Source organism: Pieris rapae, chromosome 15, assembly GCF_905147795.1.
Source record: "Pieris rapae chromosome 15, ilPieRapa1.1, whole genome shotgun sequence".
In the NCBI taxonomy this organism is placed as follows: Eukaryota; Metazoa; Arthropoda; class Insecta; order Lepidoptera; family Pieridae; genus Pieris; species Pieris rapae.
In genome coordinates this window covers 5,358,454-5,381,869 of record NC_059523.1, presented here as the reverse complement: position 1 = coordinate 5,381,869, position 23,416 = coordinate 5,358,454, and the positions used below count along the sequence as shown (strand labels likewise).

Here is a 23,416-nt window from a genome sequence, read left to right as displayed (position 1 = left end):
AAATGGTTTTAACTGATTATAATATTCTTAAAAGTTAAAATTTTTGATTAAGTGAAATCGCTAAACAAGCAGTGATTTCTTTTTGTAAACTTTCACCAGAATTAATCTAAGCGTACGACCAGCAAGTTCCAGAAGATAAACCACTCTTTATAATATGGAAAAAATATTTTATTATAGTATTATATAATAATATATATATATAATATGTGAATAAATTCGACACGCTCGTTTAACGCGAATTTATAAATAAATAAATAATTAAGGAAATAAGATTTTTTATAAATTTGATTACACATAATCCTTGGGATTGAATTACTCCAGTTCAAATATTTGAAGGTGCTTTACCTTACAAACAATTTGTATTACTCAAAATTTGGCATATATAAAGAGCGGTGGAATGTTTCTTGCGAGTTTTTCTCGCCCGTTCTACGCCCTCTGGACTGGTAGTAAACGTAAGTTTAGAGTCTATTTAATATGCATTCTACAGACAGTAATCAGTGTACTTCGTTACCTATTTGGATAAAGCTATTTTTAATATGAGGTTAACGCTGTAGAAAAGATGGAACTACGTGAAACAAAAATAATGCAGTCCAAATTGCTATTGAAGTTATCCGGTAAACCCGTGGATATTATGAATAGAAACTTCTGATTATCAACTAGAACATTAATGATACATACATTTAATCTTATAATTCAGTATAAATACTTAAAAGGCCGACTAATTCTACGCATACAAATAGTATGTCAAAAAATTGCCATTGACGCCAACCCGAAACACTTATTATTCCGCCAGGAATTCAATCGAGAAACTACTCATTAATAGTCCATAGGTCATATGATTTATGATTGTAATTAAATCCACTTATCCAGCTATCGGATTTGAATAATTAACGTTATCAGATATTTAAAGATATGGAGAATATTACATACTCCTTTTGTAGCTCAAAGCACGTACAATCATTCAATTCTGCGCATCTTGACGATTGTACAGAATTGAAGCTTCCGTTTGTTGAGTCAGTTCGAAGATGGACTTGGAAATAGGGCGAGACTCTATATGCCTGGACGATGGACAATATATGGCGTTTTCTGATATTGTGTACGAGATAAAACCCAGTTTAGGTGAGTATTTTTAGACCATTGCCAAAAGACTTGTTTCGTCAGTTTTTTTTTGTAATTTACATTATGTTTTTGCTTATAAATATTTAAATTAAAACGGTACTCGATAACATAAAAATATAATCGTAAGTAATAAATATAATGACCTAATTACTTGTGTATCTAATTCATTATATTTGCAAATATGCTTAATTTATATTTACTTAGAAATTAGTTCCGAAGTCCATTAATTGAGTTATTTTATTATTAAGTTCTCTCTATGGTTATGGATTGTGTATACAATCTTTCCTTATGACTACATATATAGAAATCACCTTAAAAGTCTAAACTATTTCTATATTTTTTACAACTTTAAACGTGTTACTAGCTAATCCAATATGTCTTAAAAATAACCTTTGTGTAATATAAAATATAATATATAAAGAAGGTCATTTAGCATCAACATTTTATTCAGTTGATAAAAAAAATGTTTCCTTGTTGTAAGTTGTAAACTTGGTCTTGGCAGATCTACTACTCGTATAGACTATTAAGTTTTAGTTATTTATTATTTATTACATTATTTTAATTATTATTTAGTTATTTTAAAAAAAATGCAATTTAGTAGGATATATGTAGTTGCCAATATTAAGACATTAAAATACTACCAGTTTTCAAATCCGGGGCGTCGAGCTGGCAACAAGTAGCAAGAAACTTCACCACTATTTCAAAATTATTTTTTAAGATTATTAATAACAATTACTTTTTCCTCTGACGAAAATATTTTTATCACCAATATCCTATTATGTCTTAAGACTTATCAAATGTTCATAGAAAGTATAATTAAAATAAGAAACTCCCAGAAAAAGAGATCATCTAAAAAAAATAAACACATTTTTGGAGAGAAATTTTTTAACTTCAAACCCCTCTTGTTGTAAGCGTAACTACATTTTCAAAGGAGACCAACACAGTAAGCTTGCCGGTGATGAAACTGTCTATGTGTAGAACTTCAAGTACTTGGCCATTTGCCTCCTGTCTCATAAAAAACGGTCTGATTAAGCGCCATCCCACTACAATTTACAACGTTTTCAAAAATACTCTCTGCTTCATATGTAAGTTGACACTTTGCAAACGCTAGTGAAGGGAGCTCGATGCATTTCGAATCCCAAGTTTAATATTAAATATATATAACATTGTGCTTCATCAGTTGTTTGTGTTTACAACTTCAACGCGTTTTAGTTTTACGACAATCGACGCGGATTTCACACGTGTGTATATAATAATGAATACAGAAATTGTCGTTAATGATATTCAAGCATTGAATAATGTTACTGCATTTACGGATATTTCCTATGAAATTAAAGGTATGTATTTTATACCGATAGTAACAAAGGTGTTGTAAAAGTTAGTGAAAGCTGTTGTACTGGCTGTTTAATGGTGTCAGTGATATTAATGTTTTTATCGTATGAATTTTATTTTGTATTAAATTCAATTTACCAAGAGAATAATAGGGAAATATATTCATTATCATGAAACCTAATATTTTAAGATTCATAATTGAATTTGTGAAGATCATATCAATATTCTGATAATAACTATATAATAGTTTTAAATGAAGTTGTCATACATATGACATAAATTAGTAGGGAACTTTGCTTAATATTACTTGAAGGATACCATTCCTAACAATATATTAGACGTTAACTCAACATATAAATAAGTCAGACATTTTTAAAACTGGCTCCAGAGCCAATTTACCACAACATAATTTATTACTTATTTTTCACAGTATATTTTAAGATAATATCAACTTGTTGACCTAATAATACAACCTGCCGCGTTTAATTTACGTTAGATTATATTAGCGAATTTATTATTATACATTATATAACGTAAGTTAATTCGTTTTATTAATAGTTAAAAAATTATCTTTTTGATAAAAATTGAGGTCCGCTTGTGGGTTGAGATAATAGACGTGACCTTTGTTGCTCTTATCACAATCATTACTATTGTACTTTTGACTTTATAAATTAATATAATATTAGGAAATTAAAAAATTATATTATATATATCTAGCTTATGCTCCTCATGCGCTTATCAAGTGGCTAAGCGGCGAGTGCATCCCATGGCTTATGTGAACGCCATTATGTCGGATTACTCTTATAACTTAAATATGTATAATAATGCCCAACCTACGCATCAGTATCTTAATAGTTCCAATGTTACTCTCGTATAGTCTTCAATATCCTGGTTTCTCCATATCACATTTCGTGTTGGCATGTTATACTTCCGTTGATCTCGGGTACCGTTGGTCCCACGTTTGGCATACATACAGTACAGTTAAAAATCACAGTTTTTCATAAAAAAAATTAAAATCCCAATGTTAGGATAATAATTCTACTAAACCAAATTATAAGTGTGATTCAATTAATTAACACAAAGAGCACTACTATCAACGAAATGTTATTCACATACGAACTCTGTACCAGTAGGTAAATGTTGTTAACCGGTTCTATCTCACAGCCATCCTTTCTAGAAACATCGTCAAGTATTCAAAACGAATACATTCTTGATATAATAATGTTATTGGTTGGCAGCACAACACTGGATTTTCCATAAATTTAAAACGTAATCTAAACTGCTATGAATCAAAAGATTTCACAGCGCATTTGATACTATGATATGAATGTATGATGATAAAAAACATCGCGTGGATCATGTTAGACCCAATGACCGAGGTTTGACTCGAAAGGATGATAGCCTAGTTTTCCATAAAGCATAGATATCAATGAGATAGACGCAGAATGGTTAAGAACTCATTTCTCGCATCACCAATTGTTTTTCTATTTCCTAAGAGTTACGAACGAAAAGTTGAGAGCCGCGTAATACCAGACGCGATTTTTTATTGGTTTGTAGTTTCTTTTAACGATCATTAATATGTAAATCGTGTAAATGATTTAAAATTTACGTTATAAAGACTAAAAATAGCTTTATGAGATAACCTTAATAACGCCTGCACAACCAGTAATTTAGAACAATACAAATTAGAATAATTGCATCGCTATATTGCACTGTAGTAATCACTTCTATATTACTAAAATCAACGTCAAGTGAGGCAAGGATATAACAGGTTTCTTTGTTTTGTTGAGTTTTATGCAGTTAATTTTCCCTTCCCTCGAAGGGCAAGTGGAAAATTTTTCTTAAATGGCAAAAGTCCAACTTAAGGTATAAAGGCGTAGATAATGTAATGCATAATTCTCAATCCTTCACATTTAACAATTTTAAAGCATAAATACTAGTTTTTAGAAGCCATAAGGTTTACTATCATTAATGTTTCCATTAGAAGATAGATAGTCCATCTTACGACCCCATGGCGGCGTGAGAGTCGCTCGCTAAAGCTTAGCCGGGCAAGGGCGGATCGAGCTTTGGCGCCAGGTGGGGGTCACATAGATGTGGTCAAGTCAAGAACTTATACGTTTGCGTGATACAAAGTTATTACATTATATTAATTAAATATAGAAGGTATGTAGTTACATAAAATCTGTATGGTGATAAAACATCGAGATAAAACAATTAAACATAATAGTTCAATTAGTGGTCCACCTGAGTCCTGGAACCAACTCAGGGGGGATCATAACCCCCATGACCCCCCCCCCCCCGAACACTACACTTACCTGAAATCTGGTACTGACTTGCATTCAAGCAGTGTCAGGTCCCGCGATATGAAGCGTTCTGTCAAAATACAATCAACTACGTACGTCCACGTTTCGAGTATTGCACCCAAAGTGTAAGAATAGATTTGCTCATGGCAATAAAATATTACTAAATCACTACGATTTTCCTTCTCGCCGTTCAATCCATATGGTAGAAGAAAGAAGAATCCAAAGAAGATTTCTTTGCGAGCATTGATTTCATTCCATTTGTTCAGATTTCATTTAAATATTAGCCAACTGCTGACACGGATCGCGTTGTTCTAAATTTTAACAGCTGAAGGTGCGTTATACTCATACAGCTCACAAGAATAATATTTATATATGTGTATACGTAATAGATATCGTTTCAAGACAGTATAAATATAAATTAGATTTACATATTTCTCTGCCTTATTCATTTATCGCTTCCTCTCTAACGTCGGATCCAAGGGGCCACTAACATTGTATGATGACAAACGTATAAGTTCTTGACTTGACCACGACCTCCTGGCGCCGAAACTGGATCCGCCCTTGTTCCTCTCAAAGTGGCCCAGAGTTCTTCAAGTCCTTAATTATCGTGGTGAGCCTTTGATCCTAACCGTAAGTCTCCATCGGTTCTCTTGGTGCAGACATCTCGTACTTATTTATATGTTCACTAATTATGTGTTGTGACGTATGCATGGCAAAGGGATCCCTAGGATTGTTAGGTTCTTACATCTCGCCCCATATATTTAGTTATCTAGTACAGCTTGCTTATATATAGACTACATAAACAGATACTCTTGATATTTAATGCAAATGAAACCACACATTACACAGTCCAAAGTGGCAAGTGACACCATTGGTTTTATAAAAAACCTAAGCACTTTTAATAAAAATATATTTTATCTTTACTTGACATTAATAAAACTTTTTGTTCGCTAGTTCAACAGACTTTTATTCGAGTGTTATTAAAAAATAAACATACAGGTTAATTTTTAAATATATTCTGTATATTTAAATAACATAAAACTATATTTTTGCTGAAATCTAAAATCTTAAGCTAAAATTACGTATTATTCTATGGATCATTTTCTTAATTGAATGATACTTTTTTTCACTCTACCCATATATATGTAGAAGATAACAACAGATATAGGTACTTTAGATATTTACAATATATGTATTCTGATAATTACTGTTTGGTATCAGATTAACATGATTCCACGATGCTACCTACGTTATTAAACAACATTAATCTCATGTCAGATTGATTTTATCTAACAAAATTCATTTTATCTATTTTGTTATTATTAAACATTATCCTGAATGCAGTATATGGTTATTAAATTAAAATAATTATCTAAATTTAGCAAATATTTATTCTTAATCTGGTAAAACATATTTACAAATTTTGTTTTAAAAAGTAGTCAATGTTAAATGTAATTAAATAGGATAAGCAAATCAATTTGTTCCGTTTGGAGTAGCGAGGAGCGAAGGCGTTAATTAATGTTTAAGTTGGCACCTGGTCGATAGCACCGATGACCCCAGATCTGGTGCTTTCTTTTTAAAACTTGTTTTCTAAATCCAATTTTAATAAAATCTAGCAGCCTCGGCCAAGCGTTGCTGTGGCTTAGGTTTTTGTTATATTACATAGTAGTCAGCTATTCAAGGGAAGCTGTAGGAGAACTGATGTGAAAGGTATATAGCTTAGGTGAAACGTTGGTACTTTTAACACAGCGCCATCTGTTATAATTGTATCAAATAATAAACAAATAATTTGCAATAAAATAAAATTACGACTATAATTAAAGCTATCCTATCTCTTGCAGACTGCTCACTGCGCTGTTAAGTAGTTTAGGAGTCCATCGCGGACAAACATCCTGACAGGAGATTTATATATATTAAGAAGATTATTATGATTATTATTATTTAGGTTAAGAATATTGTATTAAATACGAATGAGAATACATGTGAGAACGTGACAGTGATGAAGTAAACGCTACGCTTCTTAATTTTTGCCATACAAAAATCTACCACAGTCATTAAAGTTCGTCCTTACACACACTTATTTAGTTTTGTTAAGTATACGAAGATACGATATTCTAAACTACCATCATTCAAACGATATTGCTCATGAGTGTAAAACATTTCCACGGAACACTCATCTCAATGAACTTTATCTATAAAAATTAAATTAAAGTGAATTCTAATTTGTGTGATACTATATTATAATTATTACATTAATCATATTTAACGCCCACGATGCAGTCATGCGATGCGAATACGAATCAAATTCATTACTCACGATTGTTACCTTATCGTTAAAACAATTTTAATACTTCTTATTCATTTATATAAAAGCCGCCTTTTGACTCTTCATTTGTCAACAGCCATGCTTAAAGCCCAGGTTAACAGCCTTTTGCCTTTGGCAAAACATAACAATGAATGTTTGATTGTGCATTTATCAGGTTTATTGGTTAGCCAACACGCCAGAGGTATCTGACCCGGCACAATATATTTTCTCGTTTAGTTTTGTATAATAATAATTTCTTAGCGATATTGATCCGCTAATACCGGAATACTAAACCGATAATATCCGCGAGCAAAAGCTAGTCACAAATATGTATTTGTTAGCTTGTGTATTTATTTTGTTTAGTTTATGAGGTGCAGGATATATGCATGGTACAACCTTGACACTAATGTAATTGTATTGACACTAAACTGTAATTACAAGTATTACTTTATAATGATATTGTGGAGTCGTAACAAATGTGCGGTTATGTAATCTGAATCTAATCTGAATCAATATAATACAACAAGATTTTAAAATAAATTATTTGCGATCAAAATATCTGAAAGAAGTCTCCGTATCCAGTATGTAATTTTTTTTAATTCAATTAAAATTTATAAATAAAATTGTGTTAATTAACGTCATTCAGTTTTTTTTTGTGTGTGATATTCGCACATACGGAACGTTCGATTGCGGATTGCCTTCATTTCACTTCATTATGCCTTCATTAACTTTTATATTAATAATTGTAAAATAAAATTAAAGGTAAATGTCGTAATATATCTTTTTCTTAATTTATTAATTTATGTTTGTAGTTATTTTTCTATTGTTTCATTTTGTATTATTTCAGTTATAACAATAGTCATAGTTTGTAATTTTTCGGCGTCCATAGTCCGTACGTCCATAAATTAATTGAATAAGAATAATTTAAACTTAAATTACTTTATACCTTTACGCTCTTAAGAAGCTTAGGTTTCTGGCCTAGACGGTATCTCTTCATATTTATTATTAATTCTATAACATCATTAGCGGAAGCTAGGGCGGTAAAGAACTCTTGATGCGGACAAGACTAAGCTGTTACCTCGGGCGATTGTTGGTGGCTCCGTGGGGTTTTAGTGGGTATGGTGTGGTTGGGTATGGGCACAGTGGCGAGTACCACATAACCCTTCACAGGCAACCGTGCCGCGGGAGCGTATACTTAACGCATTTTCCCACGAAAAATAAAATTGTTACGAACTTCGCTTTCCTCCTTTCCCCAACTTTAATCAACTCTCTGAAAAAAATAATATAATCGAATCGAATAAGTATGGCTTTAAAAGTAATAATAAATATGTAATGTATGTTTGTACTGTGTATTTGCGCTATTTGTAGGACTTATCGCACATTAGTAACGACATAGATAGTGGAAGTGTGTTGGAGTATTCCTTTAGCGTTCAAACGCGTTCGTTGTTGTCTCAATATCCTTTACTCTTGACAAAATTAGTATCAATTGGTATTCGAGGTATTGCACTAAATGTAATGATCTATCTATCAGACGGAAAGACTTCAAGTTGTAGGCAATAAAACTAATCGACCGAAACATGTATTTTGGCGTTCCGGAAGGATCTGTTTGGTTCAACACTTTTCTTATATCTCTAAATAAAATAAATAAATAAATCAACCACCAAAACAGACTCAGAAATCTGAGGCCAAGACTTAATCATGGCCTCAGATTTCTGAATCTGTTTCAAAATTATTTTTAAATCTAATAGGCAAGTAGGTAATCAGCCTCCAGTGCCTGACACACGTCGTCGACTTTTTGGGTCTAAGACATGTCGGTTTCCTTACGATGTTTTCCTTCACCGTTCGAGCAAATGTTAAATACACATAGAAAGAAACTCCAATGGTGCACAGCCGTGGATCGAACCTACGACGTCAGGAATGAGAGTCGCTCGCTGAAGGCACTAGGCCAACACTGCTCTATATATATTTATATAGCCTATGCAAAAATTATAGTTTTTGCGGACCTTTATTGTTTCTCGTGGATCAACTTGGAAATCAGCTCAACTCACCGGTGAAAGTAGTATAAAACTGCAAATGCCAAGGTAAATGCCAAAAGCCAATAAAAATCTTAAAATAGTTTGAGAACAAAAAAGCGTTTACCTCACATTATGTCGTACAGAATTACTAATTGGGTGAACTTTGATATAACCAATTGTAATTTTTCTGTGGCAATCGATTAAATGATTATTATACATATTTGTAATCTAACCCGAAACGTATTCGGGTTTATATCTGATGTAGTAAATTACAGTGAGATGGAGGCATGATTTAGTCTCCTTTTTGCTTGTTTTGGTTTTTGTTTTGAAAAATATTTTATTAGGGGCTGTGGATACAGTTACTTCCTGTAACTGTTTGTTTACATCAATTGTCCTTTGTGTGTTTACATCAAATTCCTGCCGAAACGTATTTTTTAAACCCGTAGAAAGACCATCTCCTAAGAACCGTTATAATTTTAATTATTGTATTGTAAAACTAAGCTAAATACCTACTCGTATTACGGCGGAGTTAACCTACTGTAAAAACAACCATTGTGTGATATAGACTTCCTCATATAAGTCCTTATTCTTTTTTATCTTGAAGTGAAACTTCTTTGGGGTAAAATTAGGTAGTAACGCAATAATAATAATATTACCGTCACGAAGATGTGCAGCGATAGACTGAGATAGAGCGAACATCGCATAACGCACAGTGCCTTTGATCGAGAGGTGAGAGAGAGAGTGATAAAGAGAGGGAGAATGGGAGATTGAGAAAAAATACATGCTATTGGTTGATCTATTCGTTTACTACTTACATATTAGAACATCAGATGACAATTCTGTTGCATCAGGTCTTATGTAGGAAACGCAGGAATTTTTAATTATTACTTATCATTAGCACGTATACATTGGTAATATAGATAAATCAATATATGGAGTAATCATATACTGGTACATGATCATCTATTAATATATTATTATTTATTATATATTATTATATTTTTTATATTATTATAATAATTTGTTTATTCATTATAACAAATTTACAAAGAAGTTTCACTTCTGACATATGTACTTTGTACGCATTGGAGTATCTATTTCTTAAAACAAATTATTTTATTTAATTATCAATCATATTTTTGCACGTCTCTGTGTCTGTTAGCAAAAAAATGCTGATAGTGACAATACAATAGACGGTTGCTCATAACTAAAATATTACTTACTTTAATTCGCTTTTCCAAGGAAGATCATGGTTTAAGAAAAATGGACAAAAACAGACGATACTCAATGGTGCAGTTGGTGCTATTCGACCAGGGCGATTGACATACATCCTGGGTCCTTCAGGAGCAGGCAAGACATCTCTTCTCAAAATATTGGCAGGAAGGAAGTGCGTATGAGTCAAAACTAAGTTCACATAAGACATTTCTACTTAAACATTTAAATAAATCAAATTATCATTTAGCAAAAATGTATAGATTTAATATTTTACCCAATTTCTGCGGAACGGAATTATGTATATGCATTTTTGATGTTTGAATAAACTCAAAAACTACTGCAAATACCATTAGTTATCATTCATACTATAATATATCGTATAGTTATTTTCAAAATATTAATAAGAAAAAAGTACAGCTGGGTCGCTGCCTGTACCTTTACAAGCAAGAAAACAAATTAAAATGTACATTAGCAGTCATAATTAATTATGCAGCATATACATAATGTCAATCAAAACATAACCGACTGCTCGCTAATACATCTGACATATAATTTGCATAAAATAATCATTGTTGCATTTGACTAAACATTACATAAATATTGTGACCGAGACTAAACAACCACAATGCACCGTAGCAAAAAATATTTCTTTTATAACATTTGATATTTTTAACATTAAAGCAGGTATTTTACTGCAAATCCATTGTCTTTAGTAATGGGTTAATGCTTAATGTTGATCTGCGTCTTAAACTATACTACCCAAAAAGTATATAAACATAGATGTTTGGATAGAGAATTTATATAGAGATATGATCATGTATAGCCGATATATGAGAATTATATTCAAAAAGACTACGAGAACGAGCTCTGTAAGCACTTGAAAGTTAATTTCAGTAATACACGTTTAATACAGGAAAACCGGTGTTTCCGGAACTGTCGTCGGAGCAGGAAGTGATATAGTATTAGTCCAACAACATGCTGCCCTCATCGATACCTTGACTGCTAAAGAAACCCTCTTATTTGCAGCCGCTTTAAAACTACCCAACGCCACTCGTTATGAACGTAACTATATTGTAAGTATACTATACTTAATAAAAAATGAGAGCTAAAACTATCTATCTATCTAATATGCCTTTGATATAAGATTTTTTGCAACCTAGTATTGAATAAAGTAAATATATATTAGTACGACATATAAAAAAATATATACAACCTCTGTGGCTGTTAGTTAATGCACGTGATGAACTCTTAAGAACGATTTCATGTAAAAGCAATAGCTATATAGAATCCTATAAATTTCTCAACCTCTTTACATTTTAACGAGTACTCTTGAATAAGTATTTACAAACCACTTCAACTTTTTATGCCAACTTAAGAGTAATATTAAATATATTTAACTATGACGATGTTACGAATCTTCATACCATTGCAGATAGAAACAGTAACAAAACAACTGGGCATCAATGACACGTTTAATACAAGAGCTGGCAAACTTTCTGGTGGGGAACGAAAACGACTAACTATAGCTTGCGAATTGCTCACAAATCCACATATAATGTTACTGGACGAACCTACAAGGTAATCCGAAATTGTACTGTTCCCATATAGGTAGATTATATACGTTCAATTTTTGGATTAGATTTTTCAAAGATACTAAACGCAATCGCCTAGGTAAGGATATTAAAACTGAAAACATATTAAAGTGTTATCTAACTAAAAGCACTGCATACTCTGCTTACAAAAAAATAAAGTTTTCAGCATTTTTAACAAATAAAACATCGACTACATGTTCCTAGTTATTTTTACGTTTTCCTCCCATATTTCTTCTTTTAAGCAGCCTTAGTTAGCGGCTAAGCGCAGAATTACGACTTTTTGATTTTTCTCGATGTTCGAAAGTAAGACTCGCTTACCATGTCATGGAATTGAAGAAACCGGCATATCTTATACCTGAAAAATTGACGACGTGTGTCGTGTACAAAATACCTTTAAAACATAAGATCAAGAAAACATATATAGAAATCGAACAAGGCATTTTTATTCCACTTCAGTAAGCATGTCATCTGTTGTCAATATATTCCATCAGTATTTACAGTCAGTGGTTCTTCAATTTTCAGTGGTCTGGACTCAGTATCTTCGATGTCAGTAGCTCAATCTTTACGTGCAGTAACCAACAGTGGCCATACAGTAGCCTGTGTTATTCATCAGCCTTCCTCCCAACTATTCGCATCCGGTGATGATGTCATCCTATTAGCAGCTGGAAGGACGTTGTATGCCGGCGCCATATCTGATCTACCCGACAGCTTAAATAGAGCCGGTTTCATATGTCCGCATTATTATAATTTAGCGGATTTTAGTAAGTATTAAATCTTACTGTTCTATATTTTTCCTAATATATTTTACTAACGAAGATATAAGAACAAAAACGGAATGTAATCTCACGGTTATTATTGAAATACTTATTATTAATAATAAATCCTAGTATTATATTCATCATATACTCTCAACTATCGTCTCAAGCATGTAATTTGTGTGTGCTGTGACTGTAAATGGCCCTGGGTCAGCATTATGATGAGGAGCAGAATGTTCCACGGTGCTATTTCAAATTATTGATGAATGATTTTTGGTTCTAACATTACCTGCTTTTGTTAATGTCAAAATTTTTATTACAGTTTTAGAAATAGCAAGTGGAGAACATAATGGCAACAAAGAGATTTTGGAGATGGAAGCAAAAGTATATGCATTGGATATGAAAAAAATTGCCGAAGGAAGTGTACAACAAACGAATGGGAAAGGTTGGTTTTATTTGAATATTTTTTATGTGATTTAGTATTTTCTATTTAATACTTAAATTGATTTCAATTTTGTCGACTTAAACTGTGGAGGGTTAATATAAAATAAATCCTCGTGTGTGATCCTTATAAAAAGTTATTTTTATAAAAATGTTGTATTATTTAACTAAATAATATTGGTCTAAGTAGGTACGATGAGTTATACCTTACGCCGTATATACTTTATACACCTACTATAGGTTGTTCGAAGAAAAACAAGAAGACTATTTATATGTAAACATTTAAGAATTTTTTTTTAAATGCAGGATTCATGTAAATGCATCAAAATGTACTCTTGTCATAATTAAATGCTACTTATAAATTATCCAGATAAGTCACCAGAATCAGTGGCACTGTTAAATACGAATTCGTCGTTTGAGAGCAAAGGATATTTAGCTGGGTTTGGTCAGCAAATGAGGGCATTGCTGTGGCGAGGTTACCTTGGAGTATTACGTGATGTGCATTTAACTCAGGTAGTCTACTGTTTTAGTATTAACATTTATATCATTGTATGTGCATTGTAATACGAATCTAAATATTTATCATTTACATATGTAGTTATTGTGCATATTGTCGCAATGTAAATATATTTATAATACCAAACCTTGACTTTATTATTATTCAGATCTTGATACAATATTAAGACTACTTAATATTGTATCAAGTCACATTTAGTTAAAAAAAAATTTTAATTTCTTTTAATCACTTTTTTTATATATTCATACTAAGATTATATTTAAGTTTCGGTTCATTTAAATTTTTCCGCTTTTTCATCTAAACCGGTCCTTATCAATCCAACCCGACCTATTAAATTTGAATATAATTCTTCTTCTTTCATCCGCTTGAAATCCCGTGATGACTGGCCAGCCATTTTTGTGTGTGTATAAGGCCAAAGTTTATCGGCCACTGGTTTTGGACAGAATATAGTTTTTTTTCTTTGTAATTCGTGTTATTTTATAAACCATCTTCTTTATTAACTAAACATACTTTTTAGCTGCCAGGAAGACTTTTGTTTTAATGACATGGTTTTATTTTTAGATTCGATTAGTAACACATTTTCTCGTTGCACTTCTATTGGGTGCGCTATATAATGGTGCAGGACAAGATGGCGGAAGAACAGTGTCAAACACGGGCTGTCTATTTTTTTTTCTTCTTTTCCTGTATTTCTCCAATGCAATGCCAACAATACATAGGTGTAAGTTAAGATTTTTATTAAAGTGAAAATTCGAAATAGAAGTTGTGTAATACGTGAGCAAAGACCCGTTAGTGCTATAAAATTGTAGATACCTATCACTCATTTCTTTGTGCGCTATAAGATATAAGCGCTATAATTACTTTTTTTCCACTGCTTAGTCGATTCAGAATTTTAAATCTAGTTAAATTCTTTTCTACTTATTCTTAAACCGTAACTCAAATAGCAGTAACATGTTTGGTAGTTAAAACACAATTTAGGAACAAATAAATGAGATCAAATATTTTTGGGGTGGGACATGGGTCAAATGGTCATGCTTTTGCAAGAAAATCGAAAAAACAAAGAAAAATTTCTTGACAAAATAAAATTGATCAAGTATCGAAGATTTGCAATGATTTATATTAAAAATGTGATTACAGTTCCAGTGGAAGCATCAGTAATTCTACAAGAACATTTGAACAAGTGGTATTGTCTATCGACGTACTGTGCGACTAAGATCATAGTGGATTTTCCTATTCAGGTAATTAAACAAATAACATAACAGATAGGCTTTTTAAATTAAAATAAAAACTATTTGTCAAAAAATTCACGATTTGATGTTGAGTGACAACAGTCAGTTGTTCGCGACATAATATGATCGGAAAGATTCTACGAATGTGACAGCAATACTCTGCTACCTTTTAAAGGCATTAATGTACAACAAATACATCGACCTTTTTTTAAATCGTAATCCTTCTTTCCCACTATGGAAACTCTGGCCAAGTTAAGTGCCGTGACATACAAGAATCAGACTTAGCTGTATCCTTAAACTTTTTTAAGACACTTGCTAGATGAATACAATTGGGCTATTACGTACTCGAGCTTTTTCTTTACCTTTTCCGAACTAGTGCGTTCTTTTTCTCAACTGTCAAAAAAATGTATATTAAAAAGAAAAAACAACCACGAAGTTTTTACTAAAAAAAATCATAGAAGTTTTTATGGTTGATGCAAATATTTCTAGCAAGAAGCTTATAATTTGTTTCAATATCAGATTTACTTATTTGATTCAATGAATTAGGTTTCATTTCATTTCATATCAATAAAAAAAATCCTGAAGACTTGACATTATAGGCATAGTTCCCTTTGCCTACCAAGAATGGGTTAAGAAAACAAAAAATTCTGCTTATATTCTTTTCCGGTTGGCTCCATTTTATAAAAATGTTCTTTGCGAGTTTAGTTGTTTGTTGCACAAAATGAGTAATTTCGACGATATTTTATTTGAAATAACACCACCGGAATTAGTATAATTGCACAAATTTATGAATTACCGGAAAAGTCAAAAAGTCGCTACATATCTCATACATACGACGAATTTATTATGTAGGAGGGAAGAGAAAAAAAGTAAAAACTGTACCAAGTCCAATAGTTGATTATGATTAGTTAGTTGAGTTTATTGTGTTTTTATTATTTTATTATATTGCTTAATTTTTTCGCAACTGTATTAAAAATCGTACAAAATCGTAAAAATCAGTAAGTACACGTGCGGAACCGGCATTGCAACTTGTTCCGATCGACGCGTCAACCCTCACCTTCGACTGCGCCTCGGGTCGTGTAGACATTTCTCGGAACCCTAGCAATGACGGGCTTTCCGCACTCGTAATTAAATTTAATATACTATTCCAGTTGTTATGTGCAACGGTGTTCGTATTTCCGGCTTGGTATCTGACGTCTCAGCCTTTGGAAGTCGATCGTTTAGGCCTTGCGTGGTTAATATGCGTACTGGTTACCATATTGGCGCAAACATTCGGCCTCGTGATTGGCGCAGCTTGTGATGTTGAGGTAAATATTTTACATATTCTGTTTATACTGTTGTGTTTCAAAATCACAGTTGTCAAAAATTTAATCCTGGTAATATCTGGTAATAAATCATTAAAATGGATTTGCTAATCATAAATCGCAATTGCTGTTATATAATTTGACATGCACAATATCTATTATAATATACATACAGTATATAATAGGAATGTGAAACAATAATTATAAGCAAAATCGAAAATATACAAATTCAGCTACAATTTAGGGATAACATTGCCACCTACGTTCTAGAACCTCGATTAGGCTCGACTTTTGGCAAAACTATATTTTACGTTTAAATCTCAATCTTATATACATTATACATTATCTTTCAGTTGGGCCTCTTCGTGATACCAGCAGCGAACATTCCCATGCTGATGTTTTCAGAATTCTTTATCCCATACAAAGAAATGCCTTCATATCTCCAGCCATTCGCACTAATTTCCTATTTCCGTTACGCGTTTGACGCTTTTATGCAGACCGTATACGGTTTCGGTCGGTCGAAATTACCCTGTTATAAAATAATTTGTTTATTCCGTGACCCTAAATATTATCTCAATTATTTGGGTTTGACCGGAAATTTTGTTAATGATGTCTTAGCTCTTATTATTTGGACATTGTTACTACAGTTAACTTTAATATGCGTTTTGAAATATCGAGTTTATAAAGCATGTAAATAGACATTATTGTATTCATATAATTATTTATACTTACGTATGTATTTACCTTATCTATAATTACTTATTTCTTTAGATGTTATTATAGAGAAATAATAATTATTGATAAGCTTTATATAACACAGTTTTGAAAAAATCAATTGAAACTACTTATTTAAGCTATTGCAAAAAGGGAACATTTCGGTTTAAGTTAAAATATATACACTTAAGCTGTAAGTTTGTAAATAAATACAAGAATATAAATTAATATTAATGCTTAACTAGTTTACGTTTTTGGATATTTTTTTATCCGTATAAGTGTTAGAACATACAAAACTTGCATTAGTTTGAGGAAATGAATGAAAATGGGAAAATATCTGCCCAATGTTTCACGACAAATTTCTTCAAATGCTTTATAAATTCAGTAAAAAAAAAGTTGTTCTATTTTATCTAATCTGTTATCGTAATTAAGTATATCGTAATTTTTAAATACCTACGAATAGCGATGACTAACTTTATAAACGTATTGAATATCGAAGTTTAAAAACAAACTACCTTGCCAAATGAAACAATATAGAATACTAATTATTGATTACAATATAATAGTGGTATCTTGTGGTGTATAAGTAGTATGAAACTAGGTATTAATATCTCGTTTCTCAATTACAAACATTCTCAAGTTGATAATCCTCAATTTGTAGCAGTAACATGAACTTCTACTATGCGGTGGTAGTTTTAATTAAGGGGTAGTAGAAAGACTTTTATTTATATAAAAATACGATTTTACTAGATCAAAGCATAATACCCGTTATTGATAATTTTAGTTATATGAACTGTATGCGTTTCATTAAATTGTTTATGATATTTTTTTGTGAAAACAACGGAGTTGGGGTAAAAATTATTTATGTGATACGAGCTGAATGTCTTTTTATACACTTAAGTAGAATTCCAAGATTCTTGGCTCGATTTACGAAGAAAAGGAACTGTTTTTACTTTCTGGTTGGCAAGGATAATTATTCTGTCCCATGTTTAACTTTTCTAAATACGTAATTAAATATTAATCTTATTGTTAATCTGTGATATTAATAGAATACTAATTTATGGTTATGGAAATAAGGATAATTACTAAGGTTTCGTTCTGTTTGTAATACTTAAAAGTAAGTACAGGTCACAAGAGTGTTAATTCAGATAATGTTGTTTAATAAATTTTATGGCAAAAGAATCTCTTTTAAAAAAATATTTTATTTCTTCTTTATACTTTACTGTTGTGTACGTATATGAATAAATAAAACAACAACAGATAAGTTCATTTATTATACTACGAATGATATTTACATCAATATTATATACAAAAAATATCATTAATATACACATTTAAACACATAATCGTGATATGAGACTATCACAATTATGTTTCACAGTAAATTGTGAGACTGAGAAAAAAATTAAATTTATTCCAAATTAGAGTTCTGTTTAATGTTTTTTTACCTCTGGATGTTCTTAAGAAACAGGTTTTTTAGATCTCTCCTATTGCAGTACATATATACAAATAACAATTTCATAATATAATAAATTTTTATATTATATATTAGCATAATTACATACTCCACAGATAACTGTTATAACAATCGTAATGGGCAGATAAATCAATGTGTATCAAAATGTTTCCAATAAAAAAACGTCAATGACTATTTTTCGCTTTTGTCAAATAATTCTATAGTCAGGAGTATTTGTATGAGAAAACAAACAGGAATTACAATTATGTGCATCAGAAAGATATAAAACGAGGCGTTCAATGGTAACGGCTTTTCACACAAATGAAACGCGGACGGTTGACATATATAATTGAAATGTATGACAGGCCTGAAAATATACCATTATATTCATACATGCCTAATGTGTAAATGACTATATTACAAATACTGTATGTTTGCATATATATTAGTTTTGGTATAATAGACATAATAGGACAATGTTTCAAGTGCATAAAAATATCTTTGGTGTAAATAAAAATACATGACTATTTTACACAGCCTTGATAATATGTGCAGCCTTCGGTGTCTACGGCGGAGTTTCGTTCAGCTTTTGGAGGCGTCTAAAAATAAAATATTTTTTTTAAATATTATTATAAACATGTGTGTAATACAACTGGAACTTTGTTACACCATGAAGCATAGTCAATTCGGAACGCTATCTTACTATCAATAATATGGAAACCGATTAAATACAAATAAAAAAAAATATCTTTGAAATACTTTGCTGATTCCATTTTTGAATTTAGCATACTTTCCCATCCAATTTCTTTCTTGACTTTCTAGTTCAAGCAAGATTGCGGTCAACGTCTTTTTCGTTTTAAAAAAAGAATAATAATAATAGTTATTATTCGAATTTTAATAATCTTACAGGTCTTAATACTTTAAGGTGGAAATAGTTACATTACATACCTGCAATAATCAGGTGGCAATGTTAATGTCTTGTACCACAGTAATGTACTTAAACCAACACTCCAAGTCCTTAGAGGACTAGTAAGAAATGACAGAGTTCCATATTCCAACCAAAAGAAGTACGCAAGCAGTAGTTGAATTGTCAGTAGAAATATAAAGGGCAAATTCCGTATGACTCGTTTTAATCCTTGGGCATTGTGATTTGTCAAACGTAAGTCTAAACAATATGCCAATACAAATATCAGTGGTATTTGCACAAACATTAACTGTACACTTCCGTACATATATGTAAATGGTTCGGGCAGAAATGTGCCCTTTATAACAATACCCCATGCAAAAATGGTGCCAATGTACCCATCAATAAGTTCTCCTATCGCCCATGGACCTAGTGGTAAATACAATGCATATAGTATAATTGGATAAAATATCCGATCCACTTTGCTCAAAAGCCAGACTTTCCGTAAAATCTGACGGCCACATCTTCGTCTATATTTCGGCGGGCTCTTTTGTAGTCTTAAGATGCTTAGCGGCGTCACATTTATTAACAGAAGTGTTCCAAACACCGCCTGAAACTGTAACATTTATTATTAGCAGAAATCTATTATGTAAATATTACCTCTATGTCATTAAACCTACCACAGACCCTGCATCAAGCATTAGCAAAATTCTGGGTACTACTTCAAAATTCACTGAAGTCCCATCTAAAGTAAATGGATGTGTTACATTTGTCTCTTTTCCTAGTTCATCAACAGCTCTTACATACAAGTTATGAATACCTGTTCCAAACAAATGGGGAAGCCAATCACAGACATAAAGAGGTCTATCCTTAGATTTACATTTTAACCAACTTAATTTATCAAAAGAGATTTTTACACTCTCCATTTTGACATCACTGAAGGCTAAAATCCTTATATGGGTTGAGTCAGGTATCAAACTCAATGGTTCTCGTCCCGGTATAGCATATTTTGCATGTTTAGGATTTGTCACAAGTACTACTGGCCATGTATTGTGTCTTTGGTCAACGAAAGAGAACATTCCATGGTCTATGGCTGCCAAACGATACATTCTGTTATCTTTCCAATCCCCTAATTCTAGCTCTAAATAGCCTTTTTTGTGCTTTGTATACATTTTGGGCACTAATCCACCCATGGAATGTAAATGACCACAAACATAAACCTGTGAACCACTGGCGCTGGCAATCAACTGTCTTACATCTATCTTTTGCTGATCATATTCTAGAGATAGTAAACATGAAGTAGGATAGTGCCCAAACCAAACTATATGATCTGCCTTATTTTCGGCATCTTGTTTTAACTTTTGTATATATTGTTGTTCTTGACTGTCTAGTATGCCAATAAAATTAAATGGCCGTCTCAATCCAGGCTCAGGACAAGCATCAATTCCTATAAAAGCTGTACTGACTCCATTGACATTCATATAATGGACATATGATTTTGGATTATTTATTCCTTGTACAGAATAATTTCGAAAATAGTTTTCTTGAGAATTTATAGTCCTAATATTAAAGTTATCTGAAATTAAAATAAAATTATATGTACTTATCTTTTTCTAATTGATCACAGCAATGTCATAATTATTTAAATTACAAAGTTGATGTCAGTTGATGAAAAATTGCACTATCAGATAACTATATTGATAATGAAAAACTAATAATCAAAATCTACCAAATGCTTTGATTGTTTAATAAATAAGTTTTATTACAGAAAATATTACTTATTTACAGGAACAAATTGTACTTACCATGATTTCCTCTTATATCTAACCAAGTAGTTTGTTCTGTTATTCCTGATTCCTTTATAATGTTATGATAATACACCCATTCTGACTTAACTTGTGAACTTCCTAGGTTATCTTTAGCTTTAGCATCAGTTAGGTCACCAGTTGCCAAAACTAGGAATGGTCTAATATTTTTAACAGTACTGTCACAAAATTGCTGAAATTGGGATATTCTGCCGGGATCCCGAAATATACTAATATGTATGTCCGATATCTGTAATAAATATTAGGCATACAATGTAGTCACTTAATATAATATATAAAAGAACCATTCTTGTCTTTCATCTTAATATTTATCAGAAAATCCTTATGTAGAACCATTGTAAAACTCACCTGTAGGAACCAAATAAGATTCTTAGGTGAATCACTTATTGAACCATATTTTTTTGCTAAATATTTTGTAAAATTTTCACCTTCGTCCTTGTTCTCATTAGTAAAATTGTGATCTGTAGCTATTGTGTTCAAAATGCTAGCCACAAACATTGACAATAACAAAAGAATGCATACTACTGAAAACACTGCTTTAGAAAATATCATTTTTACAGACACTTATTTTTCTTTCTGCCACTGGTAATTACTTTCTTACACATAATATTCTGCAGGAAAATCTTTACATTAAACACCACATAAGCATTTGATGAGTTTTAATGGCAAACTCATTTGCTAAAAAAATTCTGAGGAAATTCGGTCTAAACAAAGTAATTCAAATCTCAATTCAATTACATAGGTAAGAAAGTAAAGACGACTGTCTTTTCTAGGTTCCCCGTTTCATTTTACTAATTGAAAAATATAACAATTTGAATTTCAATTAGAAAGAACCCTATCAGTGATTTCAGAATTCAGATTTGTCATTTGTAATTTGGCAGAATATTTGCAATTTGCATCAGATTGGCAGTTGGCACTAGACAGTTGGTCCCATAGAGGAAAGAAATCTGTAGCGTACGGATGATGCTGGTGTCTTTTCCAAAACTCCCATAAATCTATGGATAAGTTTAATTTTTTTGGTGTTTTATTTATGGTGTATACTTTATAGCATCAGAAATATTTTGGTCTTTCTTTATACGCAGCTATTACTTTTGACGAAAGAGATAAAAATATTTTACGCATCTACTATATTGAAGTATTTAAAAAATAGTTCCGACTCCGGGCCTAAGAAGTGAAACTTCATAATGCGGAAATGAGAATAAGAAGCATTCAGTCTCCCTCTGTCTCTTTCTATTCCCTCTCCCCAGAAGATTGTTGGACGGCGGATTAGAAGTTTCACTTCAAAAAATTAATACCGAGTTAATAAAATTAAATGTATGTACTAAACCCTAATAATTGACAGCCAGTGGGCACTACCACAGATTAGTTAGCGTATGAAACCACTGACAAACGCTACGTTAAAGACTAAAAATAACAAAATATTTAAATTTTACCGCGGTAACGGCACGCGCATCAATTTTAACATTGCTGGTGAGTACCAGCAATGTCAAAATAATGCCTGAATTAGCCACTTAAAGCTTGTACATGTCCCTGAGTGTGTAGAATCACGGCAGGGATAAATTATTTGTGTCAGGCATGAAAGGCTGATCACATTCTTGTCAATATAGAATAACTTAAATCAAATAACGGAAAAATACAAAACAAAGCCTAAATCCAAAAGTTATAGAACAACGGAATTATTATTATGTTTACATGTTGCCTCGCATAATTAAAATATTGAATTATCCAAAGCATAGACATTCTTTGTAATTGTCAGTCAGTGATTCACTGTTCAGTTCTTGAAGGTAATAAAAAATAATCACAAATTTAGATTTCTAACCATTTACACAAAAATATTATAGCGCATCAAAAAATTTGATGAATTTGATCTTAAGGATGATAGTCAAAATTGGCAATCGTTAAATATCTAACGAAAGTTTTCAACATGTATCAAATTTTACTCACTCCGGTCTTCTGAGTTTTATAAGCGCAATCGCCGCGCTAAGTCATGGGAGTCACGCCATGAGAGTATACCTGACTTGTCCCGGGAACCCTTGATGGTTATAAAAAAATAATGCATATAATTTTTCGGTAAATTTACATAGACAAAGTATTGGTCAACAAAATAAATATTTTTTTAAGTGAAACGGTAGTCCAAAATAATCATTTTTTAAATGTATTTGATTGTTCACGTATCACGTAAATTACGTCAGAATACATCTACAGTTTTCTACTACTATGGTATAATATACTATATTATAAGCTTTTATATAGATAGTTTTATATTTATTTTATTAGTAGTTATTATTAAAAAGTTAATTTAATTGTTATAAAAGTTTGGGCGCATTCCGCGCGCTTAATCTACAGATGCGTGATGGAGGTATCATAAAGTGCGGAGGCTCCTACAGCGAGC

The 23,416-nt window shown here is 31.7% G+C and overlaps 2 protein-coding genes across 3 annotated transcripts; one reads left to right on the top strand and one right to left on the bottom strand.

Moving 5' to 3' along the window:
* The first annotated feature begins 930 nt into the window (after positions 1-930).
* LOC110992259 (ATP-binding cassette sub-family G member 4) lies at positions 931-17,579 on the top strand. 2 transcript variants are annotated; one of them, XM_022257998.2, is made up of 11 exons: positions 931-1,119; positions 10,317-10,461; positions 11,203-11,362; positions 11,722-11,867; positions 12,404-12,642; positions 12,959-13,081; positions 13,448-13,590; positions 14,156-14,312; positions 14,729-14,829; positions 15,972-16,127; positions 16,478-17,579. In XM_022257998.2, the coding sequence occupies exons 1-11, from the start codon at positions 1,026-1,028 to the stop codon at positions 16,820-16,822; spliced, it is 1,809 nt and encodes a 602-aa protein (XP_022113690.2). In that variant the 5' UTR covers positions 931-1,025; the 3' UTR covers positions 16,823-17,579. The 2 variants fall into 2 exon arrangements, with proteins under 2 accessions (XP_022113690.2, XP_022113691.2); XM_022257999.2 differs by lacking the exon at positions 931-1,119 and adding an exon at positions 2,211-2,456.
* A 514-nt stretch (positions 17,580-18,093) lies between these two features.
* LOC110992234 (transmembrane protein 62) lies at positions 18,094-21,910 on the bottom strand. Its single transcript, XM_022257957.2, has 5 exons — positions 21,373-21,910; positions 21,004-21,253; positions 19,879-20,774; positions 19,243-19,814; positions 18,094-18,893 (listed from the first exon to the last, which is right to left on the bottom strand). Exons 1-5 carry the CDS (start codon positions 21,574-21,576, stop codon positions 18,860-18,862), a joined length of 1,956 nt encoding a protein of 651 aa, XP_022113649.2. The 5' UTR covers positions 21,577-21,910; the 3' UTR covers positions 18,094-18,859.
* Between the last annotated feature and the right edge of the window lie 1,506 nt (positions 21,911-23,416).

Excerpts from the sequence above, each read along its gene's own strand:
- LOC110992259 (XM_022257998.2), top strand. The coding sequence starts at position 1,026 with ATGGACTTGGAAATAGGGCGAGACTCTATATGCCTGGACGATGGACAA. Across the intron at positions 1,120-10,316 it reads CGAGATAAAACCCAGTTTAG|GAAGATCATGGTTTAAGAAA; the intron begins GTGAGTATTTTT and ends CGCTTTTCCAAG. Across the intron at positions 14,830-15,971 it reads TAGTGGATTTTCCTATTCAG|TTGTTATGTGCAACGGTGTT; the intron begins GTAATTAAACAA and ends ATACTATTCCAG.
- LOC110992234 (XM_022257957.2), bottom strand. The coding sequence starts at position 21,576 with ATGATATTTTCTAAAGCAGTGTTTTCAGTAGTATGCATTCTTTTGTTA. Across the intron at positions 20,775-21,003 it reads AGATATAAGAGGAAATCATG|ATAACTTTAATATTAGGACT; the intron begins GTAAGTACAATT and ends TTTTAATTTCAG. Across the intron at positions 18,894-19,242 it reads TTGCCACCTGATTATTGCAG|ACGCCTCCAAAAGCTGAACG; the intron begins GTATGTAATGTA and ends TTTTATTTTTAG.